The sequence below is a fragment of the Montipora foliosa genome, chromosome 3, assembly GCF_036669935.1.
Source record: "Montipora foliosa isolate CH-2021 chromosome 3, ASM3666993v2, whole genome shotgun sequence".
Taxonomy (NCBI): Eukaryota; Metazoa; Cnidaria; class Anthozoa; order Scleractinia; family Acroporidae; genus Montipora; species Montipora foliosa.
The window spans coordinates 68,643,491-68,667,028 of record NC_090871.1 but is presented as its reverse complement, the minus strand read 5'-3'; the positions used below and the strand labels follow the sequence as shown (position 1 = coordinate 68,667,028).

At 38.5% G+C, this 23,538-nt stretch overlaps 2 protein-coding genes across 4 annotated transcripts in view; one reads left to right on the top strand and one right to left on the bottom strand.

The window, feature by feature from the left end:
• The window catches only part of LOC137998110 (uncharacterized), a 216,787-nt gene extending 203,396 nt beyond the window's left edge, over positions 1-13,391 (top strand). Inside the window, exons 1-5 of one of the 3 annotated variants that reach the window (XM_068844526.1) lie at positions 3,169-3,268; positions 9,006-9,240; positions 9,851-10,121; positions 10,416-10,824; positions 12,727-13,391. In XM_068844526.1, coding sequence (XP_068700627.1) covers positions 10,026-10,121; positions 10,416-10,824; positions 12,727-12,848 — 627 coding nt within the window. In that variant the 5' untranslated portion in view covers positions 3,169-3,268; positions 9,006-9,240; positions 9,851-10,025 and the 3' untranslated portion in view covers positions 12,849-13,391. Of the gene's footprint in view, positions 1-3,168; positions 3,269-9,005; positions 9,241-9,850; positions 10,122-10,415; positions 10,825-12,726 lie in introns of those variants that run through there. The other 2 variants (XM_068844528.1, XM_068844527.1) reach the window with 2 other exon arrangements.
• A 5,667-nt stretch (positions 13,392-19,058) lies between these two features.
• LOC137998097 (uncharacterized) overlaps positions 19,059-23,538 on the bottom strand; it is an 80,410-nt gene continuing 75,930 nt past the window's right edge. The window contains exons 7-9 of the mRNA XM_068844514.1: positions 22,863-22,999; positions 22,101-22,263; positions 19,059-19,948 (exon numbers count right to left, since the gene is read on the bottom strand). Of these exons, the coding sequence (XP_068700615.1) occupies positions 19,752-19,948; positions 22,101-22,263; positions 22,863-22,999 (497 nt within the window). The 3' untranslated portion in view covers positions 19,059-19,751. The remainder of the gene's footprint in view (positions 19,949-22,100; positions 22,264-22,862; positions 23,000-23,538) is intronic.

Here is a 23,538-nt window from a genome sequence, read left to right as displayed (position 1 = left end):
TAGCCATATTCTTATTGCTGACATTGGTAAACGTAGAATTAAAATATGTTGCCGCATTATTTAGTTCCCCTCCCATACAAGCTAGCCATTTTTGATCACATGGGACAAGTTGAAAAACAAATTTTACCTCCACATTTCCAACCATGTACTTTTTTCCTGTATAGTTTGCATTTCTTTAACAAGATGCTTAGTGAAATTGATCATAACAGGATCATCTTCTTTACAATTGGAACCCATGAGAAGAAAGTTGTCTTCACAGCTGGCAACTCGTTCTAGGACATTCAAAAAGCTTACCAGATAAGCTGTTGCTGTCTCATCCTTCCCGAAGGGTGCTCCGTCAGCACCTAAAGCAACGTGAAACACACCCACTTCCTCATTGAACCAATGTAAGCAAGGTAGGGTAGCATTGATCTTAACATAAAGAGATGCCAAATGTAGAAGTAGTGGTTCTAAACTTCTATGTACCCCCGAAACAGGATTTAAGCCTGCTTCCTCACAAAACTCTCTTAAATCCCTTACATTACCAATGTCAATAGTTTTAATAAAGTGTGAAAGACGTTTGTAAGGTAAGATGTTTGGTGCATAAAAGCCTTGAAATGTTTCAATTGGGCACTTGCGTATGGCATTGTACTTCTTTTTGCTCATTAACCCCCCTTCATATAATACTCTCACACTCCTGATTTTATTGCTCACAGATTTCTCAGATTCTAAAACTGTTTTCCTAATAACTTTAGGTAGTACATTTTTCATACAAGTCACTGAGTTTTCAAAATACTTGCAGAGATCTTCCTTGCTGGATTTTGTGACCACTGCAACCCACATACCTTCCAGAACAGCCTTTTCCTGTTTCTTGTCATCTTTTGCGTGGGTACTTTGGCAATGAACTGACACCAAATGCTCACAAGTAGTCCGTTTCCTTCCCCTGTTCTGGGCTTCTGAGAGCTTGAGCTGTTCGCAATTGTCATCTTTTACTTCACTTGTAATATTAGGGAGTCTTGAAACCTTGCTTGTTGGTTGCAATTCTGCCAAAACATTGTGGAGTCCAGAGATCTAGTAATTAAGTAATAGTTACATGTAGTGTAAGAAATGTCTATATTTTTAAATGAAATCTCACATCCCGTTTATAAAAAATAGATTGAGAAAAGTGAGAAAATCATACACTGAAAAGGTTATTGATATTGTGCACGGGCATACCCAGCCTTTTTACAAGAGGGAGTTCTAACTTGTCTCAAGAAAGTTCAATTCTACAGCAATACAGAAGCATTGAGTATTTAATGTTTAGGAAAAACAGTTTGTTGTCTTCCCTCGCTGGGATTCTCATAACTCAATCTGTCGACAAAAAGGTCAGGGTTTGATTGATTCATGTTAATATTCTGGTCATAAAGTAAATATTTATTCATATTGGGCTAATTTGGGGTAACAGATAGAACTCAAAGCCAGTTCTTTACTAGATCTCTACCCACATTTGAACAAGTTCAGTTGATATAATTTATTTAAAAACTCCACATTGCTATTAAATGTTGTTGATATGACCATTTATATAGGTCATAAATATTACAATTGTAAGCTTCCTCATCGCCTTTCTACCTTCCTCTTTCTATATGCTGTCCTGTCGTTAAGATTCTCTGTCAATAAGTCATAAATTAAAAGAAGCAACAGCACCTCCCTACCTTCCTCTTTCTATATGCTATCTTATTACTAAGTTTCTCTGTTTCTTTCCTAAGTTCTACAACTTCATTTTCCTTGTCATCTTTTTCTTCCACCAGTGCCTGAAGTTTGTCCTCCTTCATTTTCTGTAACTGTTTATGATACTGCCCTAAATCAAATCGTTTCCCTCTCTTCTTTCCTCCGCGCATAGCACTGTTAGAGAGCAAAATAAAAGGCTTGATTTAAATTTGACAACGATGAGCAAAGACAGAATTTTTGTTCACAAACCAATCAAACGGTAAACAAGCTTTGGTCGTATGCTTTTAGAATTTTAAAATTAAGTCAAAAATCGCCGAAAAATTAAGCCTATAATTTACTAACCTTGATGCTTCCCGTTGCATTGGGTCGTTCACTCTCTCGTCGGTTTCCTCCTCCATTGTGGTTTCAAAAATACATAAACATCGGCTAAAAACACATCGATGGAAAGCTTGTGAACTACAGAAATCAAAGATGGCGCCAAACAAGTTATAACTAGTACCCAGGCTTCACAATTGGCCTCTAAAAAACCCTCTGTGAAGGATATTGACCAAGAAATGGTCTCCCATGAGACATTGCGCGCGGAATGCCGCCATATTGTTTGAAAAAACCGTGAAATTTATGATCGCGCGAGGGGTGGGTCTCGCCCCACCGTGGCCCGCTTACCGAGATCCCGAATGGAAAAACCGAGATCTCGGCAACCGAGCTGGCTCGCCCTCTCATATGAACACATTGACGTTTTTACAAAGGATTTAGAGGTAAGGCGAGATCTCCGAAACCGGGCCAGGGGCCCGTTTCTCACGGTCTTTAAACTTTACGGGTTGTTTTCGGGTGTCACAATTCCCTTTGTATCTCAAGGATTTAATTTGTCAAACTTCACAGTTATTTTTCTTTTTGTCGCCTTAAATACATGTTAAAAGATCGGCGTTCCAAAACAAGCGATTGGCAATTTTACAAATGGCTTTTCGGGCCCGAAAAGTTTTCGGGACTTTCGAGAAACGGCCAGCCCGGTCAACCGGGCTCTTATGAAGAGGCCCTATAAGTCATCCACGCTGTAAGAATAATTAATCAGGCAATTAAAATTTAAAATAAGGTTTATAGCAACTGGCGACCTGTCAACGATTGTGAGTCCAATAAACTAAGCTGAGATGAAATGGTGAGAAGAAAGAATAAATAATATATTTTTAATATTAATAATTTTATTATTACGATTTTTTAATTCAAATTTGTTAACTTATAGAACTACTTATGGGACTGCGAATTTTGTAGCAGGAATAAATGCAATCCCGTTTGCCGATCGTGAGCTTTTTGTCCCCAAAAGTAAGTTTTTACTTTATTAATATTTTTTTCAATAAACGATATCCGAAAAATGGTCTTAAAAAAGCAGCTCATAGCTGAGACATCCCAGTACGCTTCGTCATGTCAAATTTTGAAGTTAGGGAATCCCCGACCATGAATAAATTTTATGACTATTATTATGCGATATGTTTTTCGGACGTCAAAAGCGTTCGTTTATTAGCGAAGAAAGCTTGAGAAATTGAAATCCACTGTGTGGATTCCTCAAGTGAATGATAATAAGCGAAAGGTAAGATTCTCTTTACAGACACATCTGAAAGTCTACGATATTTTTGGTATTGTTACAAAACAAATTTCTAAAACCTCATAGATCGGCTACCATCATAGGAGAATTTACCAGCGTTTAACGCATTTCAGTCGTACAGAGAGCACTTATATACTAACTATTCGTCTAGTTAGATAGTTATAGTTTGAGAGACGCTTGCCAATGGCATTGATCAAGTGGACTCATGATGTTTTCAGTGAAGACGGAAAAACAATAATCAAAACATTCGATCGTCCTCGCTCTCGCCCCTTGAACTTTCCGGACTCTCTCGGCGCGAGTAGTCCTCTTGTTGCTGGTTGAAATGATCTAAGAATGAGTTGCATAGATGCAAAAAAAGAGGACAAGTTATCCTGGCTGCTTCAGGCATTCAAAGGACAGGAAAGGAACTTTATTTAAAGTGTCTAGTCGTTCTAGCGCTGGAGCGCTAATTGAGGGGACACTGTAAACTGAAGTTAACAATGAAAGCAAATTAAGTCAAATGTTGGTTTTTGAGGAGAGGGAGTACCCGGAGAGAACCTCTCGATACAGAGTAGAGAACCAAGGGTAACAATTTAATACCAGTCGATGCGAATGACTTATTAGATCGGATATTCAATCTAGTTTGGATGCCGGCTCCATCCGTTGAACAAAAAGTCAAGTGTTGAATTAATTGTATGAAATCACTTCGTAGCGAAATTAGTGCTTAACTAAAATAATAATTGTTTAGGAATATTGTACCGTGCGGCGATGTTTATAGATCGTGTATTTTTTTGTATTTTGATCGAATTTGTGACTCTGTGAAGACCGCGAGATTGCGATTGTCGCTCGATCTGTCGTTTGTTGTAAGAACGAATTTGCATCCGGTGTTTTTCTAGAATTTTGTCGTTGTTGACTATTTAAGCACCTACATCCTCTAATCAGTTTTACCTATATAAGCAAGAAAAGCCTTTTTACCGCCTAAAATTGATAACAGAACCTTTAAAAAATGTATTTTTAAATGAAAACCTGCTCTTTAGATGCAATAGGAGGAAGGGGCCTTAAAAGATAATTATTCAGTTTGTTTAGTGTGTTATGATGTTAAATATTTATGACTTTTCGTATGAAATTATATTGGTTACACACTTGTCGCCATGGTAGTTACGAATAAACACCAGATCACGATGGTTAGAAATGGGTGTTTTTCCTCCCACATGGCTCATTAGAGACACATAGATGATTATGAAATATTCCAAATGAGACGAAATGTGGCAGGAACATAGTAAAAGAAAGTCCACATGTATTGATGGTAGTTTTATACTTTTGATTGACAACATGACGTCATTAGTGACGTTAAAACATTGCCCTAAAATTTGGAATTAGTTATTTGACTTAAATAACTTTATAAATAAAATCTATAAAAAAAATGGAGCTTTCTGGTGAAAACCGCTCTTAAATCCGTTAAATTGATGCAAAGTTAGAGCTAATTAAAGAAATTCAAATTTCCCGCCAAACATATGGAATTAACCATATATGGTCAAAGTTTAGGGGTATTTAAACTCTAGCTTATTAAACGAAACAGTAAGGAAACTGTGCGAACTATGCATAAAAGCAAATTTGTAGTTTTTTGAATTTGCGACATGGGGTGTCAGGTTGCATGTTACGTCATTTCATACCATGTTGGCGTCATATTTACGTGTTGATGACGTCACAAGTGAAAATACCTACAGAGTCCCAAATCCAAAATACTACAAATTTTCTCCGGTGTGTTATCCGCTATTTTTTTTTTAACTTCCATTTATTGTCTTGAACTGGAAACCTCCCTAAAGTTTTACCATATAGGGTAATAGAACAATTAAATTCTTTAAATTCCTTCTTTTATTGTCAATCACAAAATAGCTTGTAACTTTGTCCTGTTTTAATGGGTTTTAACGGGGTTTTCACTGGAAAGCTTCACTCTGATCACAGAATACGACTATGCGGTCTTTCTGACGATTTTCTTAAATCTTAATTCTGGCACCAAATTTGGAAGTTATTTGTGACGTCATAATGTCCATCAAGGTTGTCAAACTGCCACCAAAAAATGGAGAATCTCTCAAGCAACAATCCTACAAAGTTTCATGCCATTTGGAAAATTCTTCACGTCTCTGTGACCTATGTGGGAGAAAAAACACCTATTTCTGACCATCGTGGATTGTTTTTGGAACGAAATTTCCGGAAATTTACACTCAATTTACACTCAATTAAATCGGCTTTTATCTAGTTTAATAATTCAAAATTCATAATTTTTTTACGTGGCCTCTTGGGCTTCTCGAGATTCCCTGATATTTAAAATTCTAGGGCTGTTTCTTGAACCATCGCCATAGTATTTAACGAAAAACGCCAGTCACAAAAGAAAATTGCCCAAGATCTGAATATTAAAAAGGAATATTAAAAAGCTTACTTACAACCTTAAAAATGACTTAGTCGAACGTTCTGTCAACCATGTTATTATTTCCGCTGTCGCCGAAACAGTGCAATTATTTATTCAAAATGTAATAACCTGTCCACACGTTTCCGGTGATTCTGCAAATTCGCAATTTTTAAAATCCTCTCTCCACGATGGAAATTTTTTAATACCATCCGAGGCCAAAATCGTGTGAACGGACGAATCCGAATATTTTTAAATTCGATAACGTTGCCGAACATCGGATCTAGTCTTTACAGCGTCAATAGCGCATGCTACGATAGAAAAAACTAACAGAAGAGTCCTGGAGACTAGAGTGAATCCGGATACGGGAGTCCACCCTATGTTAGAAGGGCCTTTGTTTATTGAAAAGTGAGCATCGATTTTTGTTTATATTCCCAGAAGAAATACATATGAACAATACGGTGCCTATGTTTGGCTCCAATATGCAGAATTTAAAGCAAATGATTCGATAAAAGTTTGAAGAAAATGTTAACTGAGTCATGTGTCATGTTTTTTTCGCTGTCCCGTGGTGTTTTAATTAATATGCGCTATTCACCGAGAAAGGCAATTCTGAAAACGATAAAAAACCATTCTCAACATGATAGGTGCAAAAATCAAGACCAAAGGAATTCGAAGCATTTGAGTCTACCGTATTCGAATCTGCCAATAGGGAGTTTAAGAAACGACGACGGCTACGGCAACGACAACGCCAAAAAGCAGTAATATTATTGGTTAAAAGAACCAAAAACATCATGCTGCACGTGCGGCACGCATTTTTGAACATTTGTCTCCCGTACTCGTCAAGACTACTACGTAAAATCACCAAATTCAAGGTTTTGACGACAACGTGGACAAACTGCGGTGATTCTTTCAGTCTCACTCTTTACTTCAAATCCGTCCGTACCTATCCAGTTTTAGGACACTTCGTTCATACTTAATAATATAAACAAGATGGAATAATCATGAAATACTTAGAACAGCTCAAACTTAAATTTTGAAGTGACGTTTTCGTCGCCGTAGCCGTCGTGGTTTCTTAAACTTCCTAATCAGTGCAACGCGACCCTTGGCAGTTCCCAACGGTCGCGTTGCACTGATTGGTAGATTCGAATACACTCAAATGCTTCGAATTCCTTTAGTCTGGTTTTTTGCACCGATCATGTTGAGAGAGCTTTTTTATGGTTTTTAGGATTGCCTTTCTCGGTGAATAGCGCTTATAAATTAAAACACCACGGGACAGCGAAAAAAACATGACACATGACTCAGTTAACATTTTCTTCAAACTTTTATCGAATCATTTGCTTTAAATTCTGCATATTGGAGCCAATCATAGCTACCGTATTGTTCATCTGAATTTATTTCGAAAGATGAAGTTCAAATTCGGCGAAGATATGGGGGCATCTCTAATCGACCGGATGCTGGTGTTTTTAAGTTGAGAATTTCACTGATTTGGCGTCAGTTCCAGCTTAAAGTGGACAAGGTCACGCGCCGGCGGCTGATTGCTATCTGCGTTTTAGCTTGTCTTGTCTCCTTGGCTAGTTCTAACCGCCGAGATCAAATATTCATCTCGCAAAATAGCGCTTAAAACAGCACGGGACGACGAAAAAAAGATGACACATGACTCAGTTAACATTTCCTCAAACTTTTATTGAATCACATTCTTTAAATGCTGCACATTGGAGCAAATTACAGCCACCTTATGGTTCATCTGTATTTCTTCTATAAATAACAGATTTTAATGAACAACAGCCCTACAAACAGAGGGTTGCCTGCCTGTGCGTCAGCGTAAAAATGTATGAATCAGTACAGAAAAAAGTCGCAGAAAATAGAGATTACTTCCTGATTGGTGAGCGCGTACGATTTTTATTCTCGAGTTATGAAGAATCGCAAACGAACGAGTGAGCGCAGCGAACGAGTGAGCTTGCGATACTTCACAACGAGTGAATAAAAATCGCACAAAGCGAACCAACCGTGGTGTAATTTATTTATTATATAAGTATTGAGATATTACTAAAGAACTGTTGGGTTTTTAATAATAATTCCAGTCTAACAGGTTTGTTAAGTTTCATTATACAACGAGCTAATCATCCCAAAACAAGCCATGTATTACTGCACTTGTCCAAGACTTTTCAGTGATTTGCATCAAAGGTGTATGTCGTGTAGAGCCACTGTGACATTTATTATAGAATCTTTTCCCCTCTCTCTACAACAAAGCATTTTTTTAGGAAATCACTGTTTTGCTGTCTCAGCTGCGCGGCCGCGACTGCAGTGGCGGGAAAATGAAGTGATTCTATTGGTCATACGATTTTTCTCCACCAGAGAAGCCTGAGACGATATTTGTCACTAGTGAAGAAAAAAATGTTACCAATAAGAATACTTCTTGTCCGTGAAAAACGATTTTTACACCACTGGTTTAGAGTGAGTAAAACTCAATACTATTATGTAATATTGAAAAGTATCCGGATACGTGAAGACGGGGTTCATATAAAACACCATATATAGTGTCACTGGTGCATTTTGCGGGAGTTTCAAGAGAACATTTGAGCTCAGCACTGCCACAAAGATTTCGGACATTTTTGATCTACACTATCCTAAAATTAGTTGTAGAGAATTTAACACATGTCTAACGTCAACTTCAAATGTCTTAAATAAAAATTCTCCTCTGTAGGTGAAGAAAAATTGCAGGACCTTTCGCACAGAGACAATTTGAAAGATTCAATTTAGCCTAAATTTTTCAAATTGTAATCGATTTTCAACCGAGCCATCCACAGCGAAAAAGCCTTACAAACAGTTTTAAGACACAAATATACCAATCATTCATAAAAATAGGCCGTTTCTGGAAGGCTTTGTGCCATACAATTAAAACTTTTAATTGTTCAAAACATGCTTAAGTATCCGTGACCGAGCCGCTTTGTTAATAATAATAATAATAATAATAATAATAATAATAATAATAATAATAATAATAATAATAATGTGCCTGCTCAAAGATCGCCCAGACACACTACAAAGCCAGGCAGGACAGGATGCTAAGGCCGATATACCACCGCTTACTGGATAAGTACAATTTCCAGAAAAGTCATCATGAAAAGCTATGTTACCAACAGAGCCTACCTGACGCAGTGCTTGAAAATGAGAAGGCAAAGATATATTGGAATTTGCCCTTTATCCTTGAGAAGCCACGGGAAAATGGAGCTGATAATAGTAATGATAACTATAATGATAATGATAATGATAATGATAATGATGTCATTGTTATTATTTTTATTATTATATATTTATTTATTTTTTTAATTTAAGCAACATGACAGATTTGAGACCCATAATAACACACTCTGAGCAAAGCCACACATTTGGAGAATTTTGTCAACACCCCCGCGCCGTGGGTCCTCTTAGCTTGTCAAGGAAGAGTATTCCCGCGCGCTTTTTGGTTGGTCCGTATGTGGCTATTCAATATCGGCTGGAGATTTTGCAAGTTCCAGAGGAGGAAATTTGGAGCTGTGTCATGTCTCCCACTGCAGATGGCTTTGTTATTGTAAGTCAGCTTACGTTATACGTTCACTTTTTTTTTTTTATATGGTCGATGTTTTCTTAATCAGGATCGTGAAAGGTAATACTGTACTGAAGTAAATTAAAAGAAGGCTACAATTGATTAATTAATTAATTAATTAATTAAGTAATACTTTTTATGGAGGGTGGGGGGGGGGGGGGGAGGGCGGTCTCGCTCACGAGTGTAAATTACAAATTTTTGTTTCACTTAAGGATTTTATGAAGGAAAGCCATTTTTTTTCCCATTCTGAAAGGAACTATACTAAAACGCCATGACACTGTGTGGGTGGTCTAGACCAAACAGAAGTCTAAAGCAGTAATCGTTAACATCTTGAGCGCAACCATTATAGCTTTGATTTAGATGGTTTTTTTAGTATGATCTCCTTTAATTTTGGTGTTTGATTATTATTTTTTGATTTTCCGTCGAGCATCACCATCACTTTTTCCACCGACCCCAATCGTTCTTAGAGATTTTGCCAGTCTCTGCTTGCTTAAATGACGCCCAGGGAGTTCGGGCATGTACATAAACGAGTGAGTGTGATCCTCACCGTCTGTCATTGTTTCAGTTTGCTTGACTACATTTTTCTCCTCTCCAGAACAATGGAACCTATTTCTTAAAGGTGCATATTTCACCAAGTGGATTGATCTTCACTCAAGCTGAAGATTATAATTTCCGGTGAGATCTACAAGGATCCACAGGAATTGTTATCCTCTTGCTTCCCTCCTCAATACCAAAGGTCTTCACATTCACCGTAAAGCTTTTTTCCTTTGATGGGGACCAGGACTTGTTTGTATCTTGAATCAGCGGTGACCCGTAGGGAGGGGAATTATGCACGGGCTAAGGAATTGCTTGATGACTCCATAGAGGTAAGAGAGGGAGCGTACTGCTACTTAGCTTTAAGACCTAACAGGTGTTCTTTCCTTTATTTTGTGAATTATGTACGTTACATACGTACATACATATATACGCTTTTTGTTTCAGCAAACGTAATTTTCTTTTATATTTCATTTATCACTTTATGCTCTTTTTTTTTTCAGTTATGCATAAATGAATGACAAATGACATCAAAAGTACTAGAGCAAGACAACTTAAAAAAAAAATCACAGCTGCTGCTTTTTTTCTTAATTAGAAATGAATGATTTCTATCGTCTCTATTTCAGCTTTTGTTACCTTGTGCTGCTGGTGAAGAAACTGCAGAGAACAGATATTGCGTCGCCTCTTTTTATGTAGAGAAATCCGCCAAAATTGGCATCACTGAAAACGAGGAGGCTATTGCAGAGAGTTGCTTCCAAGATATTGAACACCATTTGAATGCTGAAACACGTCCCATCACCAATCGCGTCCAAATTAGAGCAAAGAATAGGCAGCTTGCTTTTTATGTAAAGAGTTCAAGACATCTGAAGGTCCATGACGTCCAGGGTTGGGTGTCTCAAGAGCATATGGCTAAAGCATTGCAACTGATTAAGGAAATTGAAGAGAGGCTTTTGGTCTTTTACTCCAAAAAGGCACTGTTAAGTTTTGACATCGTCAAAACGGATTACTTCATAAGGGAAAGGAACTTTGTTCAAGGTATAGTACAGCGTTAGAACTAAAAAAAAAATCATTATTTCTTCAAAGTTAAATCTAAGAGACACATGACCGATAACTATAGACCACTTTCATGACGTCTGTCCTTTTGTTAATTCTTTTCTATGTATGTAAATTGTAAGTAATGGCTTTGTAGAAGTAAATAATTATTGTTGTGAATTGTGCACATGGCAACTAGTTCAGAAAGGTTATAATGAACATACAACTATAAAAGAATAAACGAATGGGCCACCATTATGAAAGAGGTCTATATAGGTGTTATTTACCGGCAAAGAGTGGGTCTGTAATGTGTGAAATGCTATCGTGGTCTTAAATATGCTGTTCACTTAAACATGTCAAAATACGTATATCTAAAAAGCGAAACAAGGCAAATGGAGGAAATACTGCTTGGACTAAAAAAAGCAGGCAGCTTGTTTCTGCATTTTCCCGCCATTATCTTAGGAGACTGATAAGCACTGCTAGACAAAGCAGCTTGCTACCGTCCCTGCCAAATAGGCGCGGTCAAGAGAATATGATGTAAGAGAGCTTATCCCCCACACATGACCCTCTTTCTATGATAATTGTAGAAGAAAGAGAATAGGAAATAAGAGAGCTAATTCCCCATACATTCCCTCTTACTGTGATAATTATTTTAAAGCTATTTTTAGTTCCTCGATTATTTTAAGGTCGACGTACGATTTTTCCGAAAGAATGACGTAATTCATTCTGGGTCCAAAAATAGCACTGCCGAGATCGAAAAATAGATTTCAAGTAGTTATCATGGGGCATGGAGATAAACTTTCTTACTTCATATTCTCTTTGCGCAGTTTAGCTGTTCTCGCTCATTTCCGTTGGATTCGGTGCATGTAAAATTCGACGACCAAAAAGACCGTAAATAGTAGCCGAATGGAAACAGAAAAATAAAAGTAGTAATTGACTCTATCCAAGTTGTAAATACCTCTTACTAACCGAGTTCGAGGTCCTTACTGTAAGTTATGGACCGAGTTTTTTTCCCGTTGATTTATGGCCCAAGAGCGAAGCGTGCGGGCCATAAAACGATGGGGAAAAACGAAGATCCGTAACTTAAAATAATTACCGAGAAAACGAGATTAGTAAGATATTTATCATATCTCTGAGGTTCATCTGGAGGCGGAAGGTTCAACTGCCACAAAGATTGCCGTGTCAAAATCCGAAAAACTAAATCTTCTTGGCTGTTTGAAATACAGTGAAACCCGGTTAATATGGACACCAAGGGGACATGCCCGAACACATGAATGTTTTAGTGATAAAAAGCTACAGCAGACATTTCGACTAGAAAACGTACGTTGTCTCTTTTTCAAGTTTAACTATACACGACAAGGCCGTGAAAGAGCATGAAGGCTACGAGCAATGACTGCAGCAAAAAGCCAAGGAAGTGAAACTGCAATAGGAGGCAGACTACAGTCTTTGACACGGGTCAGAGAAAAATTGTCCGTTGTCCATATCAAAATGCGTCCGTATTAAGGACAATTTTTCTCTGTCCCTTGTCAAAAACTGTAGTGGGTCAATTTTGGAGAGAATATATGATCTTTTTGTCGGGGCAAACGAAACCGTTCGCTATATACGGGTGTCTGTATTAAGCGGGTGTCCGTAGAGCGGGGTTACACTGTAGTTGCTTGCAAGATTCAAACAGTTTTACAAGTTTAGGTAACTGAAACGACATGAAATACTTGCTACATAACGTTTTATCGAAATTCTAAGTTTAGCGGGCCGTACTGTAGAATACTGCCCGCTGATTTAGCCAGCGCGCATACTATCTGAGAAATACAATAAAAGTCCGAAAAATAACAATGATGACCCTTTCCAAGTCGTACTAAAGTCGTGCTGAGTTCAAATCATACGTACTTTCTTTATTCCATTTGACAGGAATTGCCCCATCACAGGAGGCCCTCACGATTGCCCGAGAAAAGCATTGGAAGGAATACGAAGATGTTGCTCAACAAAGATTGCAGCTGTGCAGCCGACTGGGAAGACAGCGCAGAGATTAGATGAGGAGGAGGAAAACCGCACCCTCCCTTTCTTTTACCCTTGAAGGTCAATACCCTTTTTACGCGGGATGCATACCATACATACCACGTTATAAAACAAGTTGAGTTTTTTTTTTCATCGTAGTCACAAAAGTGTATTCCCCAGGGATAGTAGATTAACCGCTTGATAAGAATCCCGTATGATACAACCGGAGCCATTGCGCCCCGAACTCGGGCCATCGGGCCCCAGGGGTGAGTAAGTTCCCACTAAGCCATCGAAGCAACCGAGATAATGTGATGGTTTGCTTTACACTAAAATATTTCATGGCGGCCACCTTTGACCACATAAAGCAACTAGACTTTGCTATTTTAGTTCATTCATGGTCACTGCGGATGAGGCATTGCGATGAAGCAGATGTAGACAGAATTTGCGGGTGTGATTTCACAGTTCGCATCACTTCGTAGAAAAAATCGAAATTAACTGCGATGAAGTTGATCACGTGCAAATGTACAAAGTAAAGAAAAATTGTATGTTGTTTAATAAATAACATTAAATCACAAGTATACCTCTGGAAAAGTTGTTTTCTGTACCTATTATTTCGCGACATTCCGATTGGCCATTCCGAAATTTAGCAGGGAACTGGGGCAAGCTTTAAATTTTAACTAATCGATGAACTGACTCCACCACATGAAAGATCGTGTTAAGATTGGTCATTTGACCAAGTATGATGCTTTATGGGTGAACGGAGACCAAGTTATGAACCTTGAAATACGGTTCAAAATCCGTACAAACGTCTCTAATTTTGACAAAGCGTCCCCAAAAACCATATAAACTCTAAATTTTTTTTATCAGTTTAGCAACAACTGTAAAATCTCGTCATGTACCTACAATTTGAAAGAAGCTGTGATGAAAATCGCTATGTTTGCCCATTTTAAAGAGTATCACAGAAATCATAAAAAAATTTAAGAGGGTATATGGTTTTGGGGGACGCTGTATCAAAATTAGAGACGCCTGTATGGATATTGAACCATGTTTCAAGGTCCATTACTTGGTCTTTGTTCACCCTAAAAGCACCATACTTGGCCAAATGACCAATCTCAACATGATCTTTTATGTGGTAGTGTCAGTTTATCGATTAATTAAAATTTGAAACTCGTCCCAGTTCCCAGTTGAACTTCGGAACGGCCAATTGCGTGGATCAGGAGATCAGAACAACATATAAGGGCTTGAAGCCGACAAGTTCGCGGGGTTGAATCGAGTTCAAGTATCATTTTACATGTAAGAGTCCAGTCGAAGCTAATACAAAATGCAAGGGTAATGAGCTAAGTTCACAGTTCATTTCACATAATATGCTTCCCTCATTTCAACAAATGAGCACCGAAATCGGCAACACTTTCTTTTTCGGGACAATGAATACGAGCAAAATACGAGATACATTAAAACACAGCATGAGATGTGATGCTGATAAATAATAAACCAGCTTTTTACTCGGAATACCTGAAAGGTATCCGAGTTATAATCTCGTTTGAATTTTTTCGGTGCAACAAAATGCACAAAGAATTTCAAGTATTCCAAGTCATTAGGACGCGGATATTTTATTGGTTAAAAACTATGCTCGATAACCCCTTGGGAGAGGTTGTAATTGAAAATATAAACATCTTCCAGATGGAAAACAAACACCCAAGGTTGCAGGGGTAAACATAACTCATGGGTAAACATAACGAACTCAAAAGCGAATGAAAGGATCCTGTCAGTGATATTGGGATAAACCAACTGAAACGTTAAATTGTTGCAAAATCCACGCTATCTCTATCTTCGTTAGTTGGTATTGTAGCCATGCGTGTTAAAATAAATTGAGGGATGATTGGCTGATTACTTGCTTGACTTTGTTCGGTGCAGCAAAACGGACAGTAGAATTACGAGGCGGTGATTTCTTTGGCTAAAAGGAACTCCCTTGACGAGACTATACTTTTTCCAACAACAACGAAAAAACAGCCGTGGTGTCGAGTGTCGTTGAAGGGGATTTCTGCGCGCGAGAGGCTTCAAACAGCTTCAATTCTGGCAAAATTCGATGAAAATCCGGATTTATAACATGCAGTGGGGCAACCAAAGCGATGGGAGCTGTACATGTGTTACGATTTTAGTGTAATGTCGTTCGCCGATTTAGAAACAAAGTTTAATGTCGTTCACCGATTTAGAAACTCAAGCCCATGTTCTGAGTGAAAGCTCAATAGCAGCTAAAAGTGAAAATGTTGGATTCAGTCTTCTCGAAATGTTATGTGGGAAGCCAAAATGGACAAAAGTGGTCGATAATTTTAATGTCGAGTTCAGAATTATTTTATCCAGTCGAGAATCATTTTCTCTAGTCCAGCTTTTTTTTTTTTTTACCCGGTCGAGAATTATTTCTTTGAGTTAAGAATTATTTCTCGGAGTCGACTGTTTTTTCGACACTCCAGAATCTTTTTGACCTAGTCGAGAATACTTTTTCTGCGGTAGTCGAGAATTTTTTTCTGCGGCTGTCGAAAATACTCGACAAACCTTACAGTCGTTTCCCGCCAAAATGTCCAAAATGGTCACATAAACATATAGGAGAACCCCAAATCCTTCTAAGCTATCGTGTAAATATTCTAGATTTGTGTCGTTGCCGGGAGCTGTACCTTGTTCTATACGGGATACACAGTCTTGTATGGACAACAGGAATCTCTCCAGTTCCTCGACATTACTTTCAGCAACTTGAAGAACGACAACCGCGTAAAAAATAGCTATATATACAAAACCCCTGGCGACCGCCATGTTGTTTGATTAAAAAAAAGCAGATTGTTTGTGAATAATGCTGCTTGTGAGGCTGTAGATGGTTTTCGATCACGTTACGAGACGGCCATGTTGGTGCACAAAACAACAGCAAATTATGCCTCATGTTTTGCAATATCATAGAGCCAAATTCCCAAAAGACTTTTTTTCTCCATTGTTCTGTGCACCAACATTGCTGCTGTGACATCTCATGAAAACCATCTTTATAGGTAGTGTAGGGTTGTACGTGATAACAAAAGGATTGATTTCAGTTCTTTAAGCGCGTCAGCCCGGGTAATGTCAGTGGCCAGCTATATTTGGGTTTTGAGGAAGAAAACTGAGTCGACACTTAGGCTAGCATCAAATGGTATGTGGTAGATCAAGTGAATGATATTTGCGAAAACAAAAGATAAATCCATTCTACCTGGTACACCGAAGTGGGGGGATACTCTCTTATATGGGCTATATAGGTTTGTGCGGCCCCAAAGGATATGGTTTTTTAGCCAAATTTTTCCATCTTCTATGATCTTTTATGATCTTCCATGACCAGCTCCTGACGTCAGTGGCTTCATAGCTCAGTTGGTTAGATCGTCGCACCGGAATCGCGAGGTCACGGGTTCAAACCCCGTTGAGGTCCTGAAATTTTCAGGCTTCTCTACGCAATTGCAAAAACTGCGTTCATAACTGCGAAGATCATAGCTTCACTTGATTTCATATCCGCAGCTCATATATGATTCATTTCATATACCATTCATCATTGATTCATTCCTCACGGGATCATTAGAACCCACAAATGACTAGCTCCCGACGTCAGTGGCTTCGTAGCTCAGTTGGTTAGAGCGTCGCACCGGAATCGCGAGGTCACGGGTTCAAACCCCGTTGAAGTCCTGAATGTTTTAGCCTTCTCTACGCAATTGCAAAAATTGCGTTCATAACTGCGAAGATCATAGCTTCACTTGATAAAATGTACAGTCAGACTCAATTTGTGCGAAGGTTTGTGATCATTTTTATTATTATTCTTGCATGTTTTTTAACACCCCTTTTTAAAATTTTCATAATTTACATACTTTTACGTCTTTGTTTTATGATCTTACTTATGAAAAATTGTTTGATTTTCACTCATAAGCTTGATAATGACCGAATTTGGTCGAAACGTCGCGCGCTTTAACCGTTAGTTTTTGCTTCAGATAACCACATAATTGCCCCATATTATCCCAAAGAGGAGGTACCACCACGGTTGGTTTTTGTCAAAAGGCAGGACATCGATTATGCATTCATGTACGTGTTCACTGTGCACACACCATTATCATAATTACGCTTAAAAGCCTTGTCAACCTTTATCCAATTGCTGGTTTTGACTCACGTGATCAACAGCCATGTTTTTCAACGAAAACAAAAGGAAGCGTTTACATAATAATAGAGTTAAATTACCGGAGGATTTGGTCGGGGCACGAACATGGCCGCCTTTTCTTTGTTTAGGGGCACCAACATGGCGGTCGTGACGTCATGTGAAAACCGAGAATAGGGAGATTTAGCAACGACAACGGCGACATCAACGAGAACGTCAGAAATTTGCATATTTAGTGGCCAAAGACAATAGCTTTGCACGCCCTGCCCGTGCGTTTTTCACTTTTGTGCATTTGTTTGCCGTCGTCAGCAAAACAACAGCGTGAAATGACCAAATTTGAGGTTTTATGAAGGACGTCTGCTTTTGAAGATAAATTTTAATTTTCTCTCCTAAATAAAGCGCCGCTCATAACGTTTTACATTCCTGAGGGACTGCCATTCCTTTCTAACATTAAAAAACTTGGAATAGTCGTGAAGTGATTACAATAATGAGAATTTAGGTTTTGAGATGACGTTCTCGTTCCCGTTCCCGTCGTCGTTGCTAAAGCTCCCTAATGACTTCCCTATGGTCCTTTTTTTTTTGCAGAGTTCTTTAGGTATTTGGTGTAACATTAGGAAATCCTTTGTAGTGTCTCCTTGTTATCAATTACAAAGCAAGCCCTCAGCTGTTGCAGACAAACAGTGTCAATTGATTTTAATATCAAAGGGAGAGTATGATGTCTTTCGTTGTGCTTAAGGTTGTCAGTGAGGAGCTTTACTTTCTTCAGTATACTTCCGTGCCCACCGTTGAATTCATTTTTGTTTCAGAATACATAGTCATTATCTGTAGCATATTAACCGTGAACAGAAGGTCTTATAAATTAAGAAGCGAGAACTCAAAATATAAAATAAAACTACAGAAGCAAAAGAATTTTGTTTTTGTTTTTAATGTAAGGTCGTTCTCTTTAGACCTGGAGAGATCAATGTACTTCTCATTAAATATTTATTAATTAAAATCAAATACTTAAAGATATGCAATGAGTCGAAATTAAAAAAAAAGTGATGGGCAGTCACAAGGATCTATACACCTTATTCCAAAATGGCCGGCATGAATTTTAGTGTTCTTTTGTTTGATTGCAAAACTGGCCCTTTTCTTTTAAATTTTACGTTTAAAAGCGAGGCCAAAATGGCCAATTTGCAGGGAAGCAAAAGAATATCAAGATGACGGCCATTTTGAAATAAGATGTATGTTTCCGACGGAATAACTGTGAGCAGAAGCACGTGAAGCATGTAACGTGCAACTCTTTTCCTTGGAACAAAGCTGGGAATTTAAGGAAACCAATTTTATGCCCAAATATGGACAAAAATAAGGTCGAAGGTGCACGCGCGGGAAAATGCGCGAGCTACGTTACATCTAATGAAGGGAATTTTTAAACTAAAAAAACTCCAGCTCTGAACCAGAGTTAAACGCTTAAGGGTCATGAGCTTCTGCTGCGAAGGATGGCAACACGTATTGACGAGTATGCTTTTCCTTTTTTTGTGATGTATTTTGTTTGCACTTTGTCATGGCTCCCTGCAAGGTCAGAGAAGAGTCGATGTAGTATGCTGAAAAAGCTTGAAACCTTAAATTTGATTTTATGTTTTCTTAACACGTCTATTCAAATACCATGCACTAATGTCCGGTGCGATCCTTCCGTTACTTTAATAGATCTCGATTTTTTTTTCTCAGTACATCTCCTCTTCTTTAGCTTTCCAAAGCTTTTCTGAAACTAACTTTTTTTTTTTTCTGGCAGAAAATGATCGAGTCCCGGAATGTTTCGAGGTCATAATTATTTAGTCCTATCCTGAAAAGTAACTTCAAGTAAAAGGAGTATAGACTTGAAGGTACAGAAATCACAGGAAAAAACTGTTACAGTCAAGTCAGTCTATAAAGTGTTTTCAAAGAAAGTGTTTGTATCCGAAAGAAATAAGTTTTAGAATCGACTTTTTTGGTTTCCAAATTTCGCGAGCTCCGCCATCTTGAATAATTGTGACTTGTTACGGTTGCCCTATTGTTATTAGACAAAACCTCTTTGTGTCAGAACAATAGGGCAACCATAACACGTCACAATCATTCAAGATGGCTGCACCCACGAAATTTGAAAGTGAAAATAAGCGATTTTAGAAATCCACTTTTCTCTATATAAACACTGTTTTAAAAACAACTTTCGAACAAATTTGTTCGTTAACATAATTTCGTTCTGTTTAAGCTTATAATTATTCTGTAGTAAGAGTGGGGGTTCCCTATAAAACCTCAATTTTTTACGATCTCACTTTGTTATGAAGACTACCGGAAACTTAGGTGCTAAATTATTAAGTTGCGCAGGCGCTGCACGAATATTTTTCCTTTCTTATGGCGTTGCCGTAACCGTTGTGGTTTCTTCAAACTCCCTCGTCCCTATTACTGGCAGGATAGAAATTGATTTATAGTTGTCATTATTTTATCGCCCTGTTTTGCTTATAGAGTGTTTTCACGTGACGTCAGGGCGGCCATGTTGGTGTCCCCAACCAATCCTCCGGGAATTAAGCTCCATTATCCTGCAAACCTTTTCTTTTGTTTCGGTGGAAAAACACGTGAGTGAAAACACACTATTAGGGTTAAAGACACTCCTTAATTTCCCTTGAATTCAATTTAACTGATTTAATCAATTTCTCGTTCTTCTTAAAGGAATATACTAGAAAACTGAACTGTACCATCACTGTGTTTTTCTTTGTTAAATAAAGATTGATGTATGATATGGCATGGCAAATGTATTTAAGTCTCGCTTTTACAGAGGAGCCTCTTCGCAGTCTTGAACGTCAGGGCTCCAGGTTTTTCTGGACCGAGTGTCCACGATCTTGTCCTTTGTCCTCACTCTATTCTTCGCTGCATTTGGGGAGCACCGATTTATTAAAATGGCTATTTTGGCTCTATATAGCTCCAGGGACCTCCTACTGGAAGCAAACGATAGGAAGATAAACAGACCTGTGAACAACGAACAAATAAAACCACTAAATACAGTAGACGAACGAAATGCCAAGAGCTTTACTCTTGAATTTTTACTACTTGAAAACCTTAGACTCTTAGATTTAACGGTAGAATTCTGCATGCGCACTTCAAGTGTAATGTCATTTGAGCCGACTGTCTACCACAAAGCGGGATGGCCAGTCCTAAACCACAGACAAGGCAGTTGGCCTGAGCCCACCGCTTAAAACTTTGGGGCGGTATGTAGCAACCTTAATATTTTACTGAAGCTGCGATTGGTCTGGCAAGCGAAGGTAGATTATTTATTGCTCGAACTCCTAGAAGGAGAACCAATCTGTGCCACGCTTCGCGATTTAAGCACTGGTTGTTGATAACATGATATAACAAATAGAGGATATTACATGACCGAGCGGAGATACAATTTTTTTCTTGGAGTGTTGAAATATATATTTTACGAGTGAGCGCAGCGAACGAGTAAAATATTTTTCAACACGGGAAGAGACATTTCTCATCTCCAAGCGGCCATGTAATATTCTGTTTATTATATAAACACCAATGAAATGCTAAATCATTTCATGAAAGGCATCGAAAGGCGCGATTTTTGTATGTAACCATAGCAACAGCGATCCTTTATGAAGATGAAGATATCATGTTTTCACGCGAAAGCTCTGTTGATATTTCATTGGTGTTTATATAATAAACAGCAAGTACATTACCGGACTGGTGATTATAAAAAAAATAAATCTTATTTAATTAGAAGCATATAAAACGGAGCCTTGGACAGTCAACAAATGATGACAGTTGACTTGGTTCGATTATGTCAAAAAAGATAATCTTGCAAGCTGAAAGATCCTCAAATATAGTTAGATTAGAAAATTTGAGCGTGCGCGGTTTAAACGAAAGGAAGAAAATTATCGACTTTTCAAAATTGCTTTGTCTTTTCTTTTTATACTAAAGTTAGGGAACGACGGTTCTTTAGGTGGAGGAAATCAGGGGGCTCCTCGTAGCCTCGCATGCTGTCTCTCTTCGGCTTAACAATCAACGAGCCCCACATCTTTCATGCTCAGCCCTCATCCCTCTTGATAACGCGGGAAAATTAATTCCAGAGTTTTCAGAATCGCTTCGTTTTCTCTTCCCAGACAGAAGTCACAGAACGACCGTCATTTAGGGGGTGCATGGGAGTAAGAGGGAGTGTATGCTCAAGTGTATCCGACCCTAAATCTCCTCACAGCCTTGTTTTCTCCATTCGGCTTAACAATCAATGAGCGTCTCATCTTACATGCTTCAGCCCTCATGATCACCCCACTTAATAGGAAAAGCCAGTTTCAGAAATTATTGATGCCCCTCAGGTCTTTAATTCCTCTAATTTCATTGGAGCAGCATGGGACACGGCTCTAATGCGTTTAGGGTAAGGCCTCATTGTTTCTGCTCTGTACTTTTGTGCCGCATTGTTTCCTGAATCAATAGGCGAATCTTTGCTGAAGTAATTATTTGCATTTGGTCTCATTTACTTACAGAAGGCATCATGCTATTCACAAGTTGACTTCAAAAGGTAAAAGAACGTGTTAAACTGTGATAAATTTCCAATTTCAAGCCTTTTGGTTTTGATAACGTGCGAGTTATTGTATGCTAATAAGGAGATTAAGCATGCAACGTTTTTGAGCCTCGGACGGCAACCGGAAGTGAGCTGTTTCCCTTTTAACTAAGACTCTTTCCTCCATTAGAGATGATTAGGTTGAAAATCTGGGAGACACTACTGTCCTGGCATGCGAAAAGATCATTTCTAATTGCTGATAGTGGCTCAAAAACGTCGCATGCTTAAACTCCGTAATAACCCCATACATTCTTTTTAAATTTTCGGACATTCGAAGCGGAATTAACCAGAAATTATCCGGTAAATTGCGCTTATAGTTTCAGAGATAGCTCATCATGCAATGAACTTCCAATTTTCAGTACTAGTTTTAGATTAGAAAACGATGCTAATTAGGGAAAAATATAAACAAAGATTTCCCTTTAGCAAGAGCCATTGTAAGTGCTTCATGCGTCCTCACTCAGAAACCTATTGTAGGGTGATGTTATAACTGTGACATGTCAGGATAAGCGAAAAAGGTACAAACAACGAAGGAAATCAAAGAAAAGAAGAGCACAATACCTTGAAGACTGTTCAGAACAACATACGGGTACCACAGAAATGACAAGGCTTCAACGTTGGCAGCGATTCCAAGAATCCATGTTACTCCCATGACTGACGCCATTTTGACGAAAATCAAGGCTGCTTCGGTGTTATTCCTCTGATTGGTCACTTTCGGTGTTCTCTGGAAATAAGACGAGTTGGTCATCAACAACGCAGTAATTTTAGCCATTTTGATGTTGGTTACGAAGCAAGGAAGGGACTTAACCGTTACATTACGCGAATTCCTTGTGCATGCAAAATTGTGTTGTTTTTTTTAATGGAATTTGTGAATGTTTCAGTAATCCTCTTATTTTTGCAACTATTATAGCTAGCCCTTATTCTTTTGCAGTCAGAAACACAGGCTTCCGGTTAGTATAGCATGGATTGCAGTTAATTTGTTATTCAGTGATGAGCTGCATTCCGAAAACCAATTCGCCTTTCAGCAGTCAAACAGTTAATTTATTGGTAATTATTGGCATGTGGCTAAGCATTCTCGTCTTATAGTTGTCAATGAGGCACTCAGCTGTCCGTCTGTCGGTTACAGCTTTGTAGCTTAAGACCTGCTGATGTGTGGTTAGGCAGCGATCATCCCTTAGTAGTCGAGGCGAGCATCGATGTTGACTCATTTGGCGAGTGTGCCATCCTGAATTGAAGCCCTCAGAGAGTAACCATTAAGCCAGTACATAGATCCCAATGTTATACAAAAATCTAATAAATCCGTATGTAATAGCTAAGTCTTACCTTCCTTGTCTTTACAATGTGCAACATGGTATGCACCAATGCAAATGCATTAAAGAGCATTATCAATGCAATTGGGGCAACAAAGAAATAAAGAACAGCTTTGGGTTTGGATATGAAACAGTATGCCTCTCCCTCTCCTGTTAATCAAAGAATGAAAAATTACAACAAGGCATAAGACTCTATGCGAGAATCATTATCGCAGTTGTTCCGGTCAAGCTTTGATTTTGTTTTTCATGCAGTTGCTCAAGGTACTGGCGATCAGAGGGATGATCATTCTCGTCAGAAGTTGATAACCCTGAACGGGTATCGATCTCTCTTATTTGGCCTGGGCCAATCAGTTTACGCAAGAGATCTCCTGCCTTAGGTCATTATCTAAGTTTAGAATCCAGGTCCCTCCAAATAACGCCCAATCAGATTGGGCCTAATGATGGCGAATTTCCTGATTGGTCCGCAGACAATTAAGTAGCCGCATGAGGGATTGCACGTGCTTAATACAAAATCGTGGGCGGAACACAATGCACAGTTCTACGATGCGGTCGTTTTCGAGAACACCACGAAACAACATTATCATTGGTTAAAAGAGGAAAAGTAATCATACTGCACGTGCAGCACGCATTTTAGCATATTCGTGCGGTTCTCTGAACAACACGATGTGAAATCACCAAAGTTGAGGTTT